Consider the following 22,358-nt stretch of genomic DNA (forward strand, 5'->3'; position numbering starts at 1 on the left):
CTCTCTCTCTCTCTCTCTCTCTCTCTCTCTCTCTCTCTCTCTCTCTCGCTAGCTCGCTAGCTCGCTCGCTCTCTTTTTTCGTTGTCGTCACCACCGTCGTCGTGTTTATTTCATGTTTTTGTTGTTTTCTGCCGCCTTTATTTTTGTTGAAATTGATTCAATTGAATTTCGCGAGTCGAAGACGCATACACAGCAAATTCTTGAGTTTTTCATTCAAGCCAAAAGGGACACGGGATCGTGAGTGAGCACTTATTTGCGCGCTCGCACTCGCACGCTGCTCATTTATGCTTGCTCTTGCTCACACTTGCTTCGATCGTGCGCACCACATTCGTGCCGAGCAAAGCAATGCACTCTCGGCTCGTTTGTGTTTGTACTCGAAAAAAGGGCGATTAGTACGAAAATTCATGAAATATGCCTTGCAAAGCATTGCATATATATCGGTCGTTGTCATTATTTTCCTTCTTCATTTTTTTTTTGTCTCCACTTTGTTTGACTATCGTTGCTTTTATTCTTGTTCCCTTTTTTTATTTCGCGCCGTGTGATATTTTTGGGTTTATCGATGCCGTTGCTTCTGTTATTTTCGAATCTTGATCTATCGTCTATGCTTGTTTTTCCCCTTCTGTTTCGCAACTGCCCATTAACGTGTATGTACTGGCAACTTCGATATATTGCATCATTCCGCATTTCTGGTTTCCTCTAGAATTGTTCCGATCGAAAATCGATGTTTTCGCTCGAATATTTCATCGCTTATAGGTTTGTTTGTTCTTTTTTATTTGTCATCTTGTATGGCATCACTTACGGAGCGTATTACACATCCAAATTCAATGGGTTCATTTAACGAATGTACTGTAATTTACACGCTCTAGTCCACTAGGCGAAATCGGTCGGTCGCAAAACAAAAATGCCAAACGCTACGACATATTCGGCTATCACCGATTTTATTTTTATGAATGAAGCGAGAACGTGCCTCGTGGTGTCGAGTACCGTTCATCCGAATGTATAAATCAATTGAATGTGTTCCGAATGCAATGTATGTGCACTGCACTTTCAAGACATTTTTTTCTGTACTACGTACGCAGCGATAAGCGCAGGGAGAGAAAAAAAAGCATGAAAACACAAATCAAAATAGGTTTATTTATTTTTCATAGATCAACATGAATGCGTGGAACGAAGTGTGTTATCAGTAAGCTTGTCGTGTCAATTTAACATTCATATGCATGCCTGGGAGTTCAGAGAGCGTGTGGGAAAAAAATGTGTTCAAGTGACAAAGTTTGAGTACGAGATGCGTATCATATTTACGACCAGTGAAGAGCCAATTAGGTGGCTAATTAGCCGCATAAGTGTATACTGGCTAACGAATGTGTAGACCAATTAGAAAACTTCAGTAAGAACTGAACACACTCATCTGAACTGACGTTTGTGACTGACATTTAAATCACCAGGTCAGAGTTTAAATGAAACCAAACATCGACATTTTTTTATTAAGTTTTTGAAAAAATAATAACTCAAATTATAAAAATGACTTTTAAATTGAAAATTAATTGAAATATATATATTTTTTAATTTGTATGATTTGAATCAGAATACTCAAATCAAAAATGATTATACTTTGAATATACTCATTTCACACAGATAGCTGGCTAACGATTGGCTTACACCAGTTGTTGGTGTAAGCCAAGGCTAAGACAATGCTGGATAACGAAAAACCATCACTGCTCATATGAACGACAGACGACGTTTCGGAGTCATCCACGACTTGCGCGACGACTCGCGCCACGATCGTAGCATCGTTTTGGTTCGTTGTACATTCGTTCAATGTACTGTATATGCATACGACGCAAGCGACTTGAATTCGTAGAACCGAACGACGACGACGACAACGACGACTGTATACACGACTTATACGGCGTGCACCGCGTTCGGTTCTACGAATTCAAGTCGCTTGCGTCGTATGCATATACAGTACATTGAACGAATGTACAACGAACCAAAACGATGCTACGATCGTGGCGCGAGTCGTCGCGCAAGTCGTGGATGACTCCGAAACGTCGTCTGTCGTTCATATGAGTGTTTACTACGTTCGAGCATGCCTGGAATTGATCCTCGAGCCAACTTACGATCATGCCGTCACGTCATTCATATTTATTTATAATCTTAAGCGCCATTCATGTTGATATGATTTTTTCATACCAGTACTTTTTTATGTACATTTTTATCATTTCTATCCCTGTCAAACCATTATTACGATGCAATTTATTGGAACACATAGTGCACACATTTCACAAGTCGATCACACGAAAAGTTATTTCAAATGACTTACAACAATGCGATGAATATCCGGCCAGTAAAATGATTGCTTTGGTCCCTAGTTAAAATAAGAAACGGTGCAGTTTTCGACAGTGAGCTGTTGAAATTCAGTTGAAAATGGATGAATCACAGCTTACCACATTCATACATTCATTTGAATGAAACTATCAAAGAAATTCAATGAATCACATCGCATATATTTTTTATCGCATTTGACAATCAAACAGAATGAATGTTTCGCATCGATTTGGGATCATGGATTGACTCACACAAGATAATTTCTTGTTCATAGCCACTTGACATTACTAAACTAATCCCCATAAAACGGCTGTCTGAAAAATATTTTCCGCGCAATTTCTTGGAAATCTTTTATGGATCGAAGAATGCCATTTTTTTCTTCTAAATAAACCGTATATTTTTGCAATGGATTTTCCACTTGAACGCATGTTGTTAGCGCGCATTATGGTGATTCCGAATCACTGGTTCGAGGTAATTGACATAAAAAGATGCGGCGATATTCCGACATCAGCTCAACTGTAGCCAATGCATTACGCATCATACTAATTACTTAAACTTCTGAAAATATAGTGTAGAGTGTATAAATTCACTTTTACGATTATTGTGTGCTTCATTTTCGGATTATCATCCGTATTTTATGTATGCCATCAGCACACATAAACACGTGTATTGCATTTTTCTTGTGACAATTCACGTACATCCAGTTTGGTATACGTTGTCGTAATTTCATGTGTAAACACGAGAGAGACATATTAATTAAAAGTGTAAATATGAGGAAATGAAGAAGAAAAGCAGCACCAGCATAGCATCACTAGCTGAATAATAACGTTGAACGAGGAAAAAAGAAAAACAAGTTACATGCATATGTATTTGGATATGATTGGTATTTTATTTTCCATTAAGATACATAGCAGTGCAAACAATCGGTTGGTTTTTGTATGTGTGTGTGTGTGTATGCTGGTGTGCTCGTTATTCTTCTTCCATTTGTTGAAAAATGTTCGGAGTTATTTATGTAAATAAATATAAGCAAACCGTGAAGCCAAGAAGTGTGTCTTGTTGGCCGGCAAGTTGTTTTTGGAAATTCTTTTGAATTGTTTTCCTTTTTTTCCTCACGCTATGGAACAGTGAATAAAAGCGGTCAATGCTCGGCATCTCGCCGATTTCAACTTGCCGCCTGGTTCGAATTCACGTGTGGATTTATCATACGTACCAAGTGTTGTCACACCATTGTCACACTATTCATTTGAATGAGTGAACTTTTCATTACCAACTGTGTACTCGAAAATAAAGCAATGCACAGCAATTCGGAGCGAAGAAGGTACATATAAATATTTATGGTTTCTTTTGTATCCAAACCCATATATACTGTTCAAAATTATGGAAAATTTTACATGTTGAATAAAACCGAATTGAAAGTTCAAATGAAATGGCTACTGGCACTATGAATGCAGACCACCCAATACCGATTTTATCGCACACGTGAATGCCGTTCATTTACCTCATACCACGGTCCTGCACACCATAATCGCAAAGAATTTCAAATGTACACATGGTCCAGTTTCCAATCATCCACAATGAAATTTTTGTTTTGTATTTGTTTTTAAATTCAATCTTTTCAACACTATTTCGCCAAGTGTAGCTCCAAGCTATTGAATGATTTCGATTGCCATCTAATTGGAATTCAAACAATTTTCTATTTAGATTCTGTTTGAGTATACATAATATAAATTATGCTCCAGAATAGAACAAATATGAAATTTTGTATTACAATTTTTCGAGAATCCATGTCTACCTTATGCATACGTTTTAAGTCGGTTGATCACAACAAATCCGCATAGAACCTTCTTAAATTCATACGAGGGTTGCTGCATAAGTTTCTGGCCTAACCTATTTCTAGTGTTTTCAGATGCAATCTGACGATTCCATCGGAAATTTTGACATTTTTTAGGCTAAAAAACACTATAGCAGGGATTGTTTTACATTACTGGGTGTGTCTAAGCCTCCTTTCCAAGGGATACCTGGAAAAATCGTAAATTTCAACAATAAACTTCATTTTTCGATATGGGAAAAATTGATTATTCTGTTGTTAACCACCTAAAAAACTTCGTTTATCCTCAATTTAATAATTTCTGGCTAACGAAACCATTATTTTATATTTTGGGCCTGCAAATATTCGATTGAATGAAGGCATGTCAAAAGGTGAAAATTCATGAAGTGACAGATAGTTCCCAGTTTTTGGCCCATTTTCTGAATATTTTCATTCCAAAAATGTCCGCTTTATTCAGAATTCATGGCACTACAATTCCAAAGTATAATAACAGTCATGTAAATCATTTTTTCCCAGAACGAAGCATTGCAATTTGCGAAAATCGTCTGTTTTTTCAGAAATAAGGAAAATTTTCTGTTATTTTCAAACACGATACTATCACTAAAACCTTCTGGGATGACATGCTATACTCATAAATAATAATTTTGTAATCTCTAGTGACGATTGAGGGTTTTTCAGCCTATCAAAATTGCATTATTGAGAGTTTGTAGGCCTATTTTTGTCCAAAACTCTTTTTTTTGGTTGAAAACATATTTGGAGGTTTTGACATGTGAAAGGCATTTACGTCACTAAAACCACATGTAATATTGACCTCATGCATGTCATACTAATGCCAAAGGATGCCCCAATCTCACTATAAGTCGTATGAGAATATTCCACCTTTAGGTTTCGCACAGCATCAATGTGTTCCGGCGTTACAGCTGATATTTTACGACTTTCCTGCGGACTCATTTTTGAGTGAGCTTCGTCAACATTTAAAATCGTTATATCACCTCTAAATACTTGGAATGGACCGAGTTTTATCACCCAAAGCGAATTTGAGGCTATCACGGCACTCTTGTTGAGTTAGTCCCTCTCAAAAATCGGAAAAAATCATTGCACTAAAATGTTTGCGGAAAAATTCAATTTTTTCATCAAATTGAAATATTCAAGCTCATAAAACACCACGATCCGTAGTGAATCAACAGTTGACGTCTGAGGAAACTTAGCTTAAAAAAGGTCAAACTTTTTGACTGACCCAAAGTTTTGCTTCGGAAAACACTAGAACTAGGTTAGGCCAGAAACTTAAGCAGCAACCTACGTAGATAAAAGTAATCCCATATTATTATTAAGCTCATTAAAATATGTATTTACACAAGGACATTAAAAAGCTCCAGAATTTCATAAACAATTTTTTATTGGTTACTTTTCTTATTATTTTGTTATGATTTGTTGTTGAAATGGGGAAATTATGCGTCGGATGATATCCAAATGGTTCAATTATTACATATCTGAGTGGGAAATTCTGCGGAGGAAATTTCACGGAAAAAATCATTTGAACGAATCAACGCCTAGCAATTTTCTTCTACATAATTCAAATCAAAACAACTCGAAAGAGCATTGTCTATATTTTTTGTTATGGTTGGTTGTTGAAATTGAGCGTTGGTTATGATTGTTGTTATAAGTGAGATTATTATTCTGAAAATAAGAGCTCAACGCCTATGCTTATCTTGTAAATTCGCATTTTAATAATCAATTTGCAAAAGGTATAAAAGAAGCATACGTAAACAATCATCCTGCACTTTGTTCGGATCATTCAGTGAAGGATGTTGTGTTCTACTAAAATGAGTCCAAAGTACGTCAGAAATTTATCCCAGTTTCTGAGAATATTTTAAAACAATCGAATTAAACTCTGCATTTCGAAAAAAAAGCCAAACTAATTTGCTTTTATTCTCTTTTCTAGGTGTCTAACATCGTGGTGAGAGTTCATTGTCCATTGATCTACGGGGAGGTATTTGTGTGTTATATTGATTGGACCATGTTAGTCATTTGCAAATGTTAACAAAATTGATCCCGAAATGTTCGCCAGATATCGATTCGTGTAAGATTATTTGATGAGATGCATATGTTTACAATCGAGATGCTTCCAAACTTATGCAGACATTGCGCGAAACATCATTTGGATACGCAGCAGCATCAGCAAAGTAGGGAACATCTTGATTCGACCAATTTCCACAAGTCCATCTGGCTGCTGCTAACGATTGCACGCAAAAAACTGAATCAAATTCGTGATTTATCGCACAACGAAAATGAGCAAAATGAAAATCGCAATGCCACGAATGAAAATACGTTAAATCTATTGAATGTTATGGCCCATCACAACAACGATCAATCTTTGCAATGCAATAATAAAAGTCTGGTGACCCAAACGCAGTCGATTCACGGCGAAGAATCGGTTCAGAACGGTGGTTCATCAGTGTTTGTAGCGGAATCTAGAAAAATGAACATTTTAACGAATGATGATGTTGGCACATCATTTTTTAATGGTGCTTTGGTTGATGTTCGTACACCACAAACGGTGCGAAACATTGATATGCAGCAGAAGCAGGAGCAGCAGGTGACGCTATCGTTAGATGAAACAACGGCAATGAAGCGGTCGCATTGCTTGCCATCATCGTCAACATTACGACCGTGCATCCATTGTCGATGTGCAGGTGCACACAGCAGTAGTGACACAAATGCACAGCAAACGCAAAATCCAGAGCCGAAGCATTCGGTTCAAAAGAATAGTAATTTAAATTTAAACGTGCATGAAAAAACACACGAAAATCCAAATAGTTTAAGTCAACAAACAAATCATACAGATCGTTTAGCTAACAGTAGTGATTTAAATCGATGTATCGTGTATGGCATTGATCCATATGGTTCAAGTCGTAGTGTTAGAACATTTTGTGCTAATTATTCGAATAATCATCCGAGAAAAAACGCTTATGTCAATCATCGATGGCCATATGCAATATCGTCTACAATGAATTTTTCACACGTGCTCTTAATATGTGTCGCATTCATGGTATTCGGTGTAAGAAATGCAGTGATCATGGCAGACGACACACCGGCCAACACAAATCTAAGTATGACGGAAAACGGAAGTAAGTATACTATACATGCATATTGTACACACATAGTATCCCTTTATCCGAGATTCATTTCGAATTAGTATTGCGAATGACATTTAATCCGATTCCTTGGGATTTTGATAAAATTGAAGCGGCTTAAATGACATGAGGAGGTTTTTTTATAATGAACAGTAAAATAAAATAAAATGGAATAACAAACGCAAGTGCCTGCAGTAAATTGCAAACATCTGCCACGCGATCGCATTGAAAAGCCAAAGTGGCCACATTAAGCAGATGAGTCCTATCCATTCAACAGTTTAGTCGAGTAAGCATACTCAATTTGCCCTTTCTCATTCTATTCCACGCTCTCTCTCTCGCTCTGTCCTTCTATGCGTTTCTTTGTTTTTGGGTTTTTGGTGCAATAAAAACAAAAACAAACTGAATGAAGAAAACACAAATGGAAGAGCAATAAAAACGCGAAGCAAACAACGCGATAGTCCCTCTTTCAGCACTTTTGGGCTTTCTAAGCGCCGGCATTCTTCTATTTATGACTTTTACGTTTCTTATCTCGTCAAAATATGCATGTTCAACGAGTTTGTTTACCGCGCATTCTTTCCGTTGTTGTTATTTTTTACCATTGTGGTGCCATCGTTGGTGTGTCTGGCGAAAAGAAACAATAGATCGGAATGAAAAAGTAAATACTACATGAAGAGGAAAACATATATGTCAAACACAAGAGCTATTTCACCAAGTTGTGTCTCGATGTGTTTTTTTCTTTTGGTTTCATAGAAATCTGTTTCGATATGGAAAGAAATACAAATGTAACGGCGACGGTGTCATAGAAGAGTTCTCGTTTCGCGTGAACTTACATACAACCAGTCGCATTTTTACCCTTTGTTTTCATTTTGTCATTGTCATAACATGATAACTATTTCTGTCGTTTATTGCTTGCTTCTTCTGATTGTTGTGAATATGAATGCTCAATATGCGCCTTATGTATACGTATTTAAAACCATTTCAAGACCTAATGTGCATCACACATTACTATTACCGTTCCTGTTTTTCATTCAATTATCTTTTTCTCGTTGTACTTTCAATTCTAAGTGGCTTTTTTGTTTGTTTCATTGTCATTCGGATGCATCCCCTGATGTTTTCTATCATCATCCATCGTACATAGATTACCTTTCCATTACTTGTTAATGAACAAGAGTCGATCGTCAACACACATTGCGTGAGTTAGTTTATGAGTCGCATGGCTGACGATGCATGAGTAGGTGGCGTATATAAACAGGTGCGAGTGTATTATGTGCAACCACATACATTTTTTCTTGGTATTAATAAGCAAAACGAATCGAACGAATTGCATCACTTTTCATGCCGATTGGCCCGAATTTCTGTATTCGTCTACATTTCACTAGTCAATGGCTTCAGAAAGAAAAATGGGAGAATGTGATCCAAAAAAAAATACAATTTTCAAAATGATTGCATCCAATTTTCTATTCACATTCACTTGGATACACTCTATTGAATGCCGAATTTTTTTAACCTTATTGACACTACAAGAGCCGGATTAAATTATTGATAATAAATTTAATTCTAACCTGAATGCATTTCGGGCACTGTTACTGCCCATTAGAGCGGTCCAAAAAAAAAGTTGTCCCTCATCCGGAATGTCCAGCCAGTTTCGAAAAATATACCTCAAAAAAATAGGTTTTGTCCAAAAAAACGATATGGGTACCATATAAAATCAGGAGGCAAGCCCCATATGAAGTTTTTCATGACAGCGATTTCGGAAGCCATTTTAGATCGCAACATTTAGACCGATTCCATTATTCTTACCTAATTTCGGCAAAAAGTGTTGATGGGGTTTTGTTTGGCTTGTCAATATCTACAACTTTTACCAAGACATCAGCCCTTGAAAAGGCCTTCTGGACCAGTTACAGTATAAAATGACCGGAAAAATGGCAATTTTTCGGCATTTTTTGCATTTTTCGCTCTACTGGCCACCCAGGCGGTGGACTTTTGTTCAGTTTTGGACTTGTGTCGTGTAGCCAAAACCTGTTTAAAAATTTTGGTACTTGTCAGATTGCGATTTGGATGGAATTTGGCGACAATTGATTCACACATATAAGAAAAATTTCTGGCCAAAATGAGCAAATCACAAACATGAGCTTCGGTTTGACAGGTAAAAGCAAATGATTTCTACCTCTTCTGCCTTTGAACATCTAGTATGGTCCTTTGCGAACATTTTGGGTACTTACATGATTAAATCGAGTGATGTTTTCACATATTTCTGGCCTCATATTCGATTTCAACTCCCAAAAAATCGACTTTTGACCAAAAAATCCTTAAGTATAGGCTTTTTAGGGATGTTATCTTGGTGCAATGTTATTTTTTCTCGAAAATATGGGGAGTCTACCCAGAAAAAAACTCTCAAAATTAACTTTTTAAGGTACCTCCCGAACAAAATATACGTTTTTCATGCATTTTACTATGAAAATATCAATTTTTGTTCGGGAGGTACCCCAAAAATCATTCATAAGAGATTCTGTGTGAGTAGATTCCCAATATTTCTCGAAAAAAATAACTTTGTACTAAGAAACTCATTCAAAAAGTGTATTTTTGGGGTACCTTCCCAACAAAAATTGATATTTTCATAGTAAAATCCATGAAAAACGTAACATTTGTTCGGTAGGTACCTCAATTTTGAGAGTTTTTGTCTGGGTAGACTCCCCATATTTTCGAGAAAAAATAACATTGCACCAAGACACCATCCCTAAAAGGCCTAATTGCCTCCTGATTTTATATGGTACCCATATCGTTTTTTTGGACAAAACCTATTTTTTTGAGGTATATTTTTCGAAACTGGCTGGACATTCCGGATGAGGGACAACTTTTTTTTTGGACCGCTCTACTGCCCGTCATCAGCAATCACGACTAATTTGTCGACGGGAAAATCAGCTACATGATGACAAATTCACACGCCAATGTACGAATTGAGATGAGACACACGAAACGAAAAAACAACACTCGATACAAAACACACACTCACACACAAACAAATGTACCGTATTCACACCGCACAAAAAACCCATATTTATTCTGTATAACGTTAAAATTATAACACATTTTTTTTTGGTACGACAAAGCCCAAATTTATCTCTCTTTGTCTATTTGCTCGCTCAAATTTCAGTGCATATGGAGGAAAATCGGTTAAATTTCACGTCACTCAAAAATGATCGCAGTTCAATGAAATTTGAGCAATATTCAATGCATGGATGAAATGACTGTATGACCAATTTATTTTCATGGAAGTTATGTGATATATGTGTCGATTTGCGATGAAAATATTCAATTAAGTAAATACTATCTCTCACTCTGTATGTGGATGATTTTTTTTATATTCAATTGCTTCATTCCATTCTTTTGTACGGCCCTTTGTTAGTATTACTTTAATAGTTTATTTGTTTTTCTGCTCACACATTTTTCCGTTTTAATTTTATTTTCTCTTCGCTTTCATTCTATTTGCTTAGAAAAATCATCACAATGACTAAATACTAAGCTAATAGACATGTTGGAAATGTTTCTACTGAATCGATGGTGTGCACACCCGGGCGGTGTCGGTCTTCGATGGTAAATGCCATTTCATGTGTATGTATTGAAGCCAGTTTGTGTTACATATGATTGTGAACGGGTGCGACATACGATAGGCGAACATGATATGATTCATATTTACTTCTAATTTTGTATTGCCGCGACGTACCAATTTGATCACGTAATTACTTCCTGCGCCATATTTTACGCGGCCAAAACGATTCGCCATACAGAGTTTATGATTTATCGTAGAAAAAAAAAACAACATAAACAGGCTATACGTTTTCCTGTTCGTTTTTTTTTCTTTTTTCGTTGTTGTTTCATTTTTGAGATATCCGAAATGAGCCGTATGCAAATTTCGTCGAAATTCTCGGGTGTAAGTGGCCGTATAAACTTGGTATATGTCAAACGCTGCAAATTGCATACGATTGGAAGTATGTGTTTTTGATTTAATCTTTGGCTACTTGCTTGACGCACTCTTCTACCCGTTTTTACGTTTAATTTCGGAATGCCCGGTTTCTAATCTCGTTCTTTATATAAAATATTTCTGTTGCTTTTTTACAATCGTGTGCTGTTTTTTTTCTTTTTGTTCATTCATCGTGATTTGTAGTATCTACCGCCACTATTTCACACGAAATCCATATCAGCATTTCCGTTCCAACACTTGAGCTATTTAAAACGATCATTGGTTTCATTCATTAGCAATCGCGTTGGGCAAACAAACCCGACATCAATGAAAACCAGAATTTCGACGTAAGCATGATTGCCCAAACAGTTGAAATGAAGAAGAAAAAACAACAACAAAAACAACAACAACAACAACAACAACAACAACAGCAGCAACAAAGTAAACATATTCGAAATATAATTTATATCATTGTGTCATAGATTTGACATATATTGTGACAAACGATTAAACGAATACAAATGCATTTTTCTAGCATAATTGATGATGCGCCGAATAAAGTTTGAAATTTTTTTCATTCACTCGCTATCTTTATCTCTCGCTTTCGAGTAAATAGAAACGAATGCCACAGAAGAACGAAAAAATCACATGGAAAGTGAATGAGACCAAACAAGGCGTTTAAATAGCCCAAATATCAAGTACAAGTAACATAAATTATCACGAAAAGGTCCATGTACACAGTCGTAATGAGAAAGTGATGGCAACGGCGACAATAACAACAGCAGCAGCAACAGCAATAACAATGTCGTTGTCGTCGTCGTCAAACCGATGACGAAATCATCATCAAAAACACATGCTCGATAGCCCGCATCTGAATGTGTGAGGTTTTGGAATGATGTGGTGTAGCAACTCACTTCGGTAGGCATATTTTTGTGGTATTTGTAAATACAACACACAGTAATGTCGTGAAGCAGTTTAGCGTTTCATTTAAACTCTCGTTTCGTGAGCGCGAGATCACTGATACGCGAGTAAAACGAGTTACCGTTTGCAGAGAGTGAGATACAAAAAATATTCATTCATATTTTCCAGCCGTAGCAATTGTTGTTGTTTTTCTTTCGAATTGGTTTCTTTTTCGATAAAAATTCTAGAATGGAGCGAGAAAAAAAAATGTAAACAGCGAAAAAATGTGGCATATGAACAATGTGAATGATGGGTTCATGTGTGAAGAAAAAAACAATCAAGTAATGAAAAGAACTTATCAACAACAATTTATTGGGAATGATTGAGAAAGAGATTAATCATCACGAGCGCTCGTGCGCGCTTCAATGAAACCAGACTTTGTATTTTAGTAGTAAAATTGTTTCATCTTGGCTGTGGCGTTATCGTCCGTCCGTTTAGCATGGACGAAGTTCATTTATTTTCCAAACATCAATTAGTTGGAGCATTTAACGCGACTGAAATTCGTATTTTATTTTCGGTTTATTTCATTTTTTTTTCACAATCGAATCTATTTTTACAAGGTATTCCATGTAAATTACCATTTTGGATGCGAGTGTATTTATTTTAGCATTTCATTGGAATTGCAGACATTTGGTTCGGAAATTGATTATTGCCACTATTTATGGTAAATGTCGTTTACATGGTAAACTAATTGATTCCATTCGGATTGTTCATTGCTTTTTTTGTCACAGAATCGAACTTTTTACCAGCGATCGGTTTTTAAAAATGTTGGTTTAGCAAAGCTCCCGAGAAATTTTGCTTGAGCAAGCGACTCATTCGATTTGTACACACATATTCATTTTCTCGCGACATGCTTTCGATCGTGTCGTACGCGCACCCGTTAGAATGTTGGTATTTGAGCTTGTTAAGCAGAAACGAGTATTTGGAAAACAAGTTTCATTCCAAAATTAATTAATATCAAAGCTGCGACGCTCTCTATCTCTCTCTCTCTCTCTATCGATGAAATAAACAAATGAAAAACTGAAAGCCCCGCAACGCGCTGAACGGTCAATTTATATTTCGTCAGCATATTCATCTTCCATCGATGCTATTTTATCTTTATGGCTTATTCGGACATGCTCGCACCCAAAGACACATTCTTCACCTTGTTATCTTGGCGTGCTGTTTTTTCCCCTTTGGAATTTTTCGTTTCTCTAAATTTCATTTCCGTCCACTGCGAGGGGGAAATCACTCAAATTAATTTCTGTTTGACAAGTAATTTTTAGGTAATTCTTTGAACAAAAAGTAATATTGAAAGTAGTTTTTCGACTAATACTTACTTTAAAAATTACTTCAAATTACTTTTTATTCGATAAATTACTTTTCTATTAGAAATTACTTGTCAAAAATATATTTTTCTATGATAAATAATTTGTAATTCTTAAGAAAAAGCAAACATGTGTTTTAAGATTGCTGAGCATCTCAGCATTTCCTAAGGCACGGCTATATCCGAGCATATCGACGACGCATACTGTATAACACAGTGGCGTGTGTTGCTGCGTGCAGCCACATCAACTGCACACACTTCGGTCGAGTCGTTGCGGCTGCACGTAGCTGTATTATACAGTATGCGTCGTCGATATGCTCGGATATATCCGTGCCTTACGAAATGCTGAGATGCTCAGCAATCTTTAAACACATGTTTGAACAAAATAGTGGAAGTAATTTGTGAACCGAAAAAGTAATTTTTTAGAGTGATTTTCCCCCCGGTCCACTGGCATTTGGATTCATTTAGGTGCACCAACCTCTGTGGTGTTGACTTCGAAATTTGATATTTCTCACCGAAATTAGCACATTATACATATTTAAACCGAAATAAGTTAGCCAGTTCGGAAATGGAACGAGTCAAAATATCAAGATCGAAAAGCATATTCGATCATAAAGAAATGGTGAAATATCGTCGCTTCGCGGCATTATTTCTCTTTATCGAAGAACCAGATTTTACTATTTTGTCGGCTCTTCAGTTGAAAATCATCTCAGAGAAGTGCCATTGAAGTGAGATCTGCACCCAAAAGAAAAAATATTTCAAATCGCTTAAACGATTGCAACCTGTGCTTTTGAGCGGCGCGAGATAGCGGTAGCGCCTAATTAGACAGCGTGGTTGATTGTCAGAACTACATGACATTCTGTCAACGTTCAGTCAATTTACATTTGAAATATTTGGTTGCATTCGGTTGAACGAACGTATGAACATACGAAACTGTACGAAACATTAAAAGAAAGGAAAAAAATTCTCATAAAAAACAGTGATCAAACTTTCAACACAAAAATGTAAATGTGTTTTTTATTTTAATAAAAATCCAAACAATTTTTTTCAATAATGAACCAAAACGATATATTCAATGTTGCTTAACATACTTCACTTGCGTTTTGGGGAAAATGTGTGAAAATTTTAAAACTTACTTAAAGAATGAAATATTTTCCAAAAAAGTACCAAATTCATGTTCACAAAATTTAATTTTGCAATATCGTTTTGTGGGCATTTTCATAAAAATATAATTTATTCAATAACGAAAGAGAATATAAATGTGTAACAAGCACGCTGTGTGTGACAATTATAACTTACGTACTATTGCGAAATAGTTTGAACTACTAAATGTCAAATATTTAAATTCGCGCCGCTGAATAGTTGCTAAATATACCGCAGATCCTATTTAGTCGCTACCGCTATTCACTGTCACGTCAAATACATTGGTTCTTATGGGAGAGAAGCACAGGTTGAACGATTGTGAGCATTTAATTTCAATTCGGTTAGAGAAAAAAAAGCGATGAATATTTTAAATAACAACAACACTGAAGGAAAATTAAAAAAAATAAACGGAGAAAATATACAATAGCGGTACAGAAGGGAAAATCAATTAAAAAAAAAACGAATAAAAAAAGTCAATTGATCATCGGCCAAAAAAAAAACACAAGAAGCAATGTACAAGCGCCAAAATGTTTGGAATTTTTCGAATATTTGTGCCCACAGTGTGTATGCATGTGTGTGCCATTTTTTGTCACATAGTCGAAGCAGAAAAAAAACCATTGATCGTTGCTAATTGGAGTGACGGTTTGTCAATAGTCAATACATGTAATTAACTGAAAAATCGGTAATTTGATTGAAAAAAATGAATACAAAAGGTTTTGGAAAATGGTGCGTTGATGAAAAGTAGGCAAGAAAATATTTTAAGGGAGATAAAATATTTACGATGCATGCATTTTATTTGTATTGGTTGTCGTCTTTGTCGTGCATGTAATACGATCATCGTTGTTGTTCAAATGAGAAAATGAACGAGATTAAAAGAGAGATACGTATGCGTCACATCTATAATTTATCAAAAGAAATTTTTTTTTTTCTTCGATTATCATATGAAATTTTTTTCCCTCATTTGTCAATTCATGAATTCAATTTTGGCGAAAAAAGGATTTTTTCCCCATAGCTCATTTCGCGAGTAAAATACATTTTACATGAACAAATGAACTTCTATCGTTGCGAACAACAGCATCGAATGTATGTGATGCCTGCGTTTTATTTGTATTGGTTGCCGTCTGTGTCAATCGTTGCTACTGTGCATGTACATGTTCATCACTGTTGTACGAGAGAGGAAGAGAGAAAGACTCAGCGGCGCTACAGATAGTCGCTCGTATTGTACAATGCGAATAAACGGACGAAGAATTCTTTTTCATTTTGGCTGATTCTTATAATTCGCAAGGCGACAATCCGATTTGAGTATATTTTGATTTCGGTTCGTATACTATTGTGGCCAACAATCTTACAGGCTGGTTAAGTATGCTACGAACTCCGTGCAGTTTGTGTGCTGGCCGGGCTCTTCGGTGCTAAATATCTACCGCTTGCTCATGCCGTGTCATGACAGGTGTATGGTAGGTAAAGTGAAAAAATTTTTCACTTTATCTTTCTTTATACACATGTTTCGCTTCGGTCGCCCCGCGTTTTGTTTTTATCGCATAACTTGTCACTTGAAATATTCACTCAGCAGTCACAATATCGATTAGAATCTTTGGCTTTGAACAGAGGAAACATTTAACTTTATTTTTTTATTCACATTAGTATTTTTTTTCGCTCTTTCGCTCTTTCGTCTATCTCTCTCACTCGATGGAATGTTTATCTTCTTCTTTTGCTTTCGTTTTTGGACTGCCAATGACGCACCCGAACTCAATTTCGACCATTTTGTTGATGATTTACGCTGACGATCGAGTATTTAAAATACATCAATTCCAAAAACTGACGTGAACGATGACACCGAGAGGAGAAAAATCAATACATATAAATTACCATTCTTGTCTCTCGACTATATTTAGTCGTTCAATTGTAATCTATCGGATTCTTTCACTGCTGCTGCTGCTATTGATGCGGTTTTCGTTTTGTCTGTTTCAATGGTAGAAAGTTTTGGTTCGTGATAGGAACGACGAATAGCGGACAGAGATATTAAGAGCGTTCAAACTCCGGAAATATCATTGGTTGTATTCATTTACACAAAACGCACCTTAAAACGTGCACACTCTTTCAAATTAATGTTTTATTGATATTTCAACCAACATTTAAGAAAAACGGTCAGAAAATCTTCTCGTATCAAAACGTCTATTGGTTTGCGATTCGAGTAAAATCAAGCTAAAATCTCAGACGCTTATGATGCTCTAGTAAACATTCAAGAATACCATTCAACGGTGACCACTTGAAAAATACAATTCGAACGTAAAAATGTCAGCTTTATTATCACTTGTCGACATCAATTTCGATTCATGCTATTTATACCACGTGTTAATAAAATGTATCGACATGACACCTACGCAAATGTTCTCATTTTCACTGGCTGTCAAAGCGATCTTTGACTTGGTGCGACTTTGCCAGATTTTCAACAATCACCCATCACACAATTATAGTTGCGTAGAAATTCATCAAAACGGAAATGAATGTGGCAGAGAGTCGAAATCACTAAATCAAACTATCAAACTTTGGCGCAGCACACAATTTTTAAATGAATGAAAATCGTTTTTCAATCCGAAAAAAATTCAAACAAAACGTTTGGACGGGCTAAAAAAAGAGTTTCTCCTATGTAAATGGTCGCATTCATTTTGATTTGGGAATGTTTGGGGTTAGATTTTTGATCCGGTTCCACAATAAATCACACCGCCGTGACTGTATGTCGATTCAACGATATTTGACAGTTTTTCCTATTCTTGAATGGATTTCACGTGGTTTGTGCGTGTGTATTATTGTTGTTGAAAACTCGGGAATTTTTCCTGAACATTTTTTGTGTGTTTCATCACCATTAACGTCAGTGGATCGGATTACGAAAGAAAGTGAAAATTTGGACGATTGGTATGTCGATAGCGGTGGATTTTGTCACTCGGTCGCAATAAAAGCGCATACGAAAAATACAAAAAAAAAGAAACTGTCTTCCAGACCATTTCTATAATTTCTGTGTCATGGTTTGAATTGAATGCAACCAAAATGGAGAATATCTTGTAGCTTTGAACACAATCGAATGATGCATAGTTTTAAAATTAGAATATATATATCGTGATATTCAAACCGTGGGCCGAGTCTAGCGGACAACAATATCCTCGTCTCTTTTCGTTTGCTGGCTATTGGAGGCAAGTTGATATTGTTTCGAAATAGTGATGTTCGGCGTTAAATTTGCGCTCAATAACAACAACGTCGACGACGACGTCAACAAGTATGATGATACTGCTGATCTTTGACTTTTTGAGTCAAACAATTTTCCACGAGCGTTGTGGTTGGCTGTGGCGCGTAGAAAGTATACACATAGTAGTAGTGATGGAAAATTGAAAATACTCGTTATTTTCCGCAAGACCAAAAAACTTTATCGAGGTCGTCGATGATAAAACACGCCTCTGACTCATAATGTAAACAATATCAGACGTGAAAAACTCACACATTCGGAAGCGGACCTCACTGTGTCGAGAGGAAGCGATTCGAAACGAAAGAGAGTGGAGAAATGAAGAAATGTAAAAAAGAAAAAAGGAATTGAAAAAAAAAACACTTAAACGAAACCAATCGCTTTGGAACGTATCGTAAAGACGACAGGCAGCCAGAGGAAAAACTTGGGCATGACGATGAAAAAAAGCAAGAAAAAGATCCACAACCAGACCATGTTTTTATTGCTTGAAATTTTTTTTTTCGACTGTTATTTTTGTTGTTGGGTTTTAAATAGAAACATTCTTGTTGTTGTTGCTCTCTCTCTCTCTCTCTCTCTCTCTCTGTCGAAAATTGTTATTTTCGTTCATTATTTCTATTTTTAGTTGATGTACACTGTACAGACTGCAGGCGCGACAAGTCATGCACACACGGCCATGTGATTGAGTAGACACGAGCGCGTGTTTCAAATTATCTCTTGAAAACTATTTCGTTTTTTGTTTTTATCCCATTTTCCGCATAAATTTATCAATAGGAACCGAATCAGAGTGAAATATTGTTGCGTACCATCGAAAAGTCAAAGCATTTATTAAAAATAATACGACCCAAATAAGTGGATGCGCGCGCACACAAGCGAGACCAAGATACATTTATGTAAAAAAAGTGTACGGTTTAAGAAAAAAAAAAACAATTCTGTTGTCTTTGTTTTTGTTGGTCGATGGTTTTTGAACTATCGATTAGAGATTCAATACAACAAATTTCACGTTCAATACGTACGAGATGGGTGACAGGCCCAGATTATTAATAATAGCTTTGCAATCTCTTGACGAGCCAAACGAGGAGATGCCATTCAAAATCACATCTCTCATTTCTTGTCTGAAATTACGTATACGCAAACCCGTGACACTTTGATCGTTGCGCTTTTCAACTGTTTGTCGTCAAAGACAAATTGATCTAGACTCATAAATAAATCAATCTTATGGCGTTGTTTGATTTCGTTTCGTTCCTTTTCTTTTCAATTCGTCGTTTGGTTTTTTATTTCATTTACGCCCGATTTTTGTGGATTCCTCTTGGTCAAACAGCCACACATCAAACTTCAAATGTGACTGGCTGACGGACTATATCTGAAAGGGGCAAATATGATTTCATTTTCTTAAATTAAAACTAATTCAATTTAGCGAAACCGAATGCAACCGAATAACAATAATATTGGTGACTGAATTTATAATTGGCATAGGGTCAGCTAACCCGAGCAATAACAATAGCATTTGATTTGGAATTCAGTTCAAATCAATGTAGACATCATTGATATTAACTGATGATTCAATTATTGAAATTTTTGTTCATTACTTCCAATCAAATGTTATTAATGAGAATATAAAATGAGCCACATTTCATTGGCCATGAGAACCGACAAGTATCGAAGTTCTATCGATTCGTGTGTTTTGTTACGTTTTTTTTTTTCAATACGTGCATTTATCCGTTTAGCGATAGCGTCACATTTCCAAGAATTTCAGAGTGAATAATTGTATGCCAGTTAAATCTTTAACATGAATGAAGTTGAAGCCAATTGTCCGTTCAATTGATGTGAGTGTGTATGTTGTCTGCGTTTATCCACAAAATTCCACATCGCTAATTCATATTTCTCCAGTTAGAAGAGTTTGTCAAGCATACGATACAACAGCATGAATCGTAAATGGAAGATATTCAGAAAATGATGCTCTGGCAGCATCTATACGGTCTTAAATGATTTCGTCACAAGGTTTACCCAAATATTGGAAATGGTATTTTTCAAAAATGGCATTTCAAACGTCATTCATGATTCATGTTAGTGAACTTCCAATAGGGACAAACAGAACTCTGAAAGGATCTGTTGAATATAATAACATTGTGCTTCACAGCGTTGATACGATAATTCATTAGATTGTGCCTAAAGCTAGACATTTTCGATCAAATTCTCCTCAAATACATAAATTCTGTCACAAAAAGCCATTTCAAACATTGAATAATGACATTACAAGCCTCTTTCTTTCGCTCTCTCTCTCTCTCTCTCTCTCTCTCTCTCTCTGTCCGTCCACGTAAAATACATCACTATTTTATTTTGTTTTCAAAACATCGTCAAAGTCAATTTGGTTGGCAGAGCAATCAACATGCAGTCACAATAAAAAGAAAGAAACTGTTGCAGCTGTCACCTGAAAGGAATGTGCTCAAAAGTGCGTCTTCCAACAATCTTGTATATAAAGTAGTAGTAAAACCCAAAAACTACGACTAAATCTATTGTAAATAGCCATTGAACATGATGCAGAGTGTAGAGGCAGCTCACATGATACTTGAAACGTTTTATTGAAGCACCAATCGAACGCCGATTCAGTAATACCAGTCCAATACATCTCTATCTATTGATTTGGAGCTCAATTTTATGTCAATCACATTAATCCCGCCGCAAGCTTTATTGTTCAATCTAATCGAAATTCTGCTCATAAATCCGATCAATTAAAATGGATTCACATATGATTCACATACAACCCACGTGTTTTGATTTGAAAATTTGTTCTGGGCGCGCTATTCGTCACCTCATTCCCGTCAATGAATCTATTACATGCATTTACACTACTCATTTCTGTCATGTTTAATTATGTTATTCTTTTTCACTCTATCTCGCTCTTGCGCTCGGCCCCCTTCCTTCTCTCTCTCTCTCTCTCTCTCTCTCTCTTTTTGAATTACATTTACATATTTATACTATGCTCATGTCTTTTTGTAAGACATAAAAACAGCGAATTGAAAACATGAATGAAACTCGGAATTTGTTGTTCTTCTTTACTTGTCAGCTTATTGAACACAGGCATTTGCTCAGTGAAAAACATTTCGATGAAAACTGTTTGCAATTAACTGACTGATCTAATGGCTATTTTTTCTCTCTCTCTCTCTCTCTCTCTCTCCATTCATTTTTATTTCACATAGTATGCAGTAGCAAAGACATTCGAAATTCGGTGAAAAATTTCAACGAACTGAAAGGTTGCCGCGTTATTGAAGGATTTCTTATGATTACACTTATTGATAAGTACAACGAAACGGATTATGATGGCCTCGAATTTCCACTGCTCACCGAAGTCACTGAATTTTTGCTAGTATACCGTGTGAATGGACTCAAATCACTCGGCAAACTATTTCCAAATCTACGCATCATCCGTGGCAATGTTTTGATTCATGATTTTTCCTTCATTATCTTTGAAATGATGCATCTACAGGTAAATCGAATTACATTACATCACATCTGAACTTGTTTCTCTAATCAATTTTTGTATAATTTTTAAAATCGCACACAGGAAATCGGTTTGACGTCGCTAATCAAAATTCCACGCGGTTCTGTTCGCATCGAAAAGAATCCAGCACTTTGTTTCGTTGACACAATCGATTGGTCGTTAATCACATCAGGCAGCAAGGAGAATATGTTCAGTAATAATAAAGCGGTGAACGAGTGCCCGACCTGTCCTGGTGGAAATAAGAACGATAACAATAATAGTGAACTGTCAAAATCGAATGCCGATGCAATTGTCTGCCCGGAAGCAGCTGGACGGCGATTGTGTTGGAACCATCAACAATGCCAAATAAGTGAGTATACAAACTGTATGTAGTTGCTTCGTTGCTGGCAAACCAAGTCAATTAAACGTTGATTTATTTTCATTTACAGTTTGCCCAGCAAAATGCGGAAACTTAACTTGCAATGAAAACGGACAGTGTTGTGATGAATCATGCCTTGGTTGTTCCAATGAAAATCCAAATGTATGCTTGTCATGCCGCTATCTCAGTTTCGGCAATGTTTCGAATCGTCAATGCGTTCAAAATTGTCCGGCAAATACATTTGCACATGAGAATCGTCGATGTGTCACAGAGGATGAGTGTCGTGCCATCAAAAAACCGGTCTTCGTCAAATACGATTTCAATCTGTTAGACTATCCATACATTCCACGCCACGATGGTAAATGCGCCACCGATTGCCCGAGCAACTTTTATCCCGATGGACCGAGCGGAAAACGTGAATGCATCCCGTGCAAAGGAAGCTGCAAAAAAGAGTGCCCGCCCGGCAACATTGACAGTATATCGACGGCGCAACGGTATCGTGGATGTACACATATCAAAGGACCATTTGTGATTAACATTCGAAATCAAGGCGGTCGTAAGTGTCTGGAATTCATTTATTATCATCTGAAAATTTGATACACTCAACTT

The 22,358-nt window shown here is 36.4% G+C and overlaps 1 protein-coding gene across 3 annotated transcripts in view; it reads left to right on the forward strand.

The window, feature by feature from the left end:
* Nucleotides 1-22,358, forward strand: part of LOC129572744 (insulin-like receptor) — a 47,306-nt gene that overhangs the window by 19,144 nt on the left and 5,804 nt on the right. For all 3 annotated transcript variants that reach the window (XM_055452840.1, XM_055452829.1, XM_055452818.1), the window contains exons 3-6: nt 6,096-7,281; nt 21,090-21,376; nt 21,455-21,740; nt 21,820-22,305. In XM_055452840.1, coding sequence (XP_055308815.1) covers nt 6,252-7,281; nt 21,090-21,376; nt 21,455-21,740; nt 21,820-22,305 — 2,089 coding nt within the window. In that variant the 5' untranslated portion in view covers nt 6,096-6,251. The remainder of the gene's footprint in view (nt 1-6,095; nt 7,282-21,089; nt 21,377-21,454; nt 21,741-21,819; nt 22,306-22,358) is intronic.

This window comes from Sitodiplosis mosellana, unplaced genomic scaffold, assembly GCF_009176505.1.
Source record: "Sitodiplosis mosellana isolate CC-2019 unplaced genomic scaffold, AAFC_SMos_1.0 Smas_scaffold_1, whole genome shotgun sequence".
Taxonomy (NCBI): domain Eukaryota; kingdom Metazoa; phylum Arthropoda; class Insecta; order Diptera; family Cecidomyiidae; genus Sitodiplosis; species Sitodiplosis mosellana.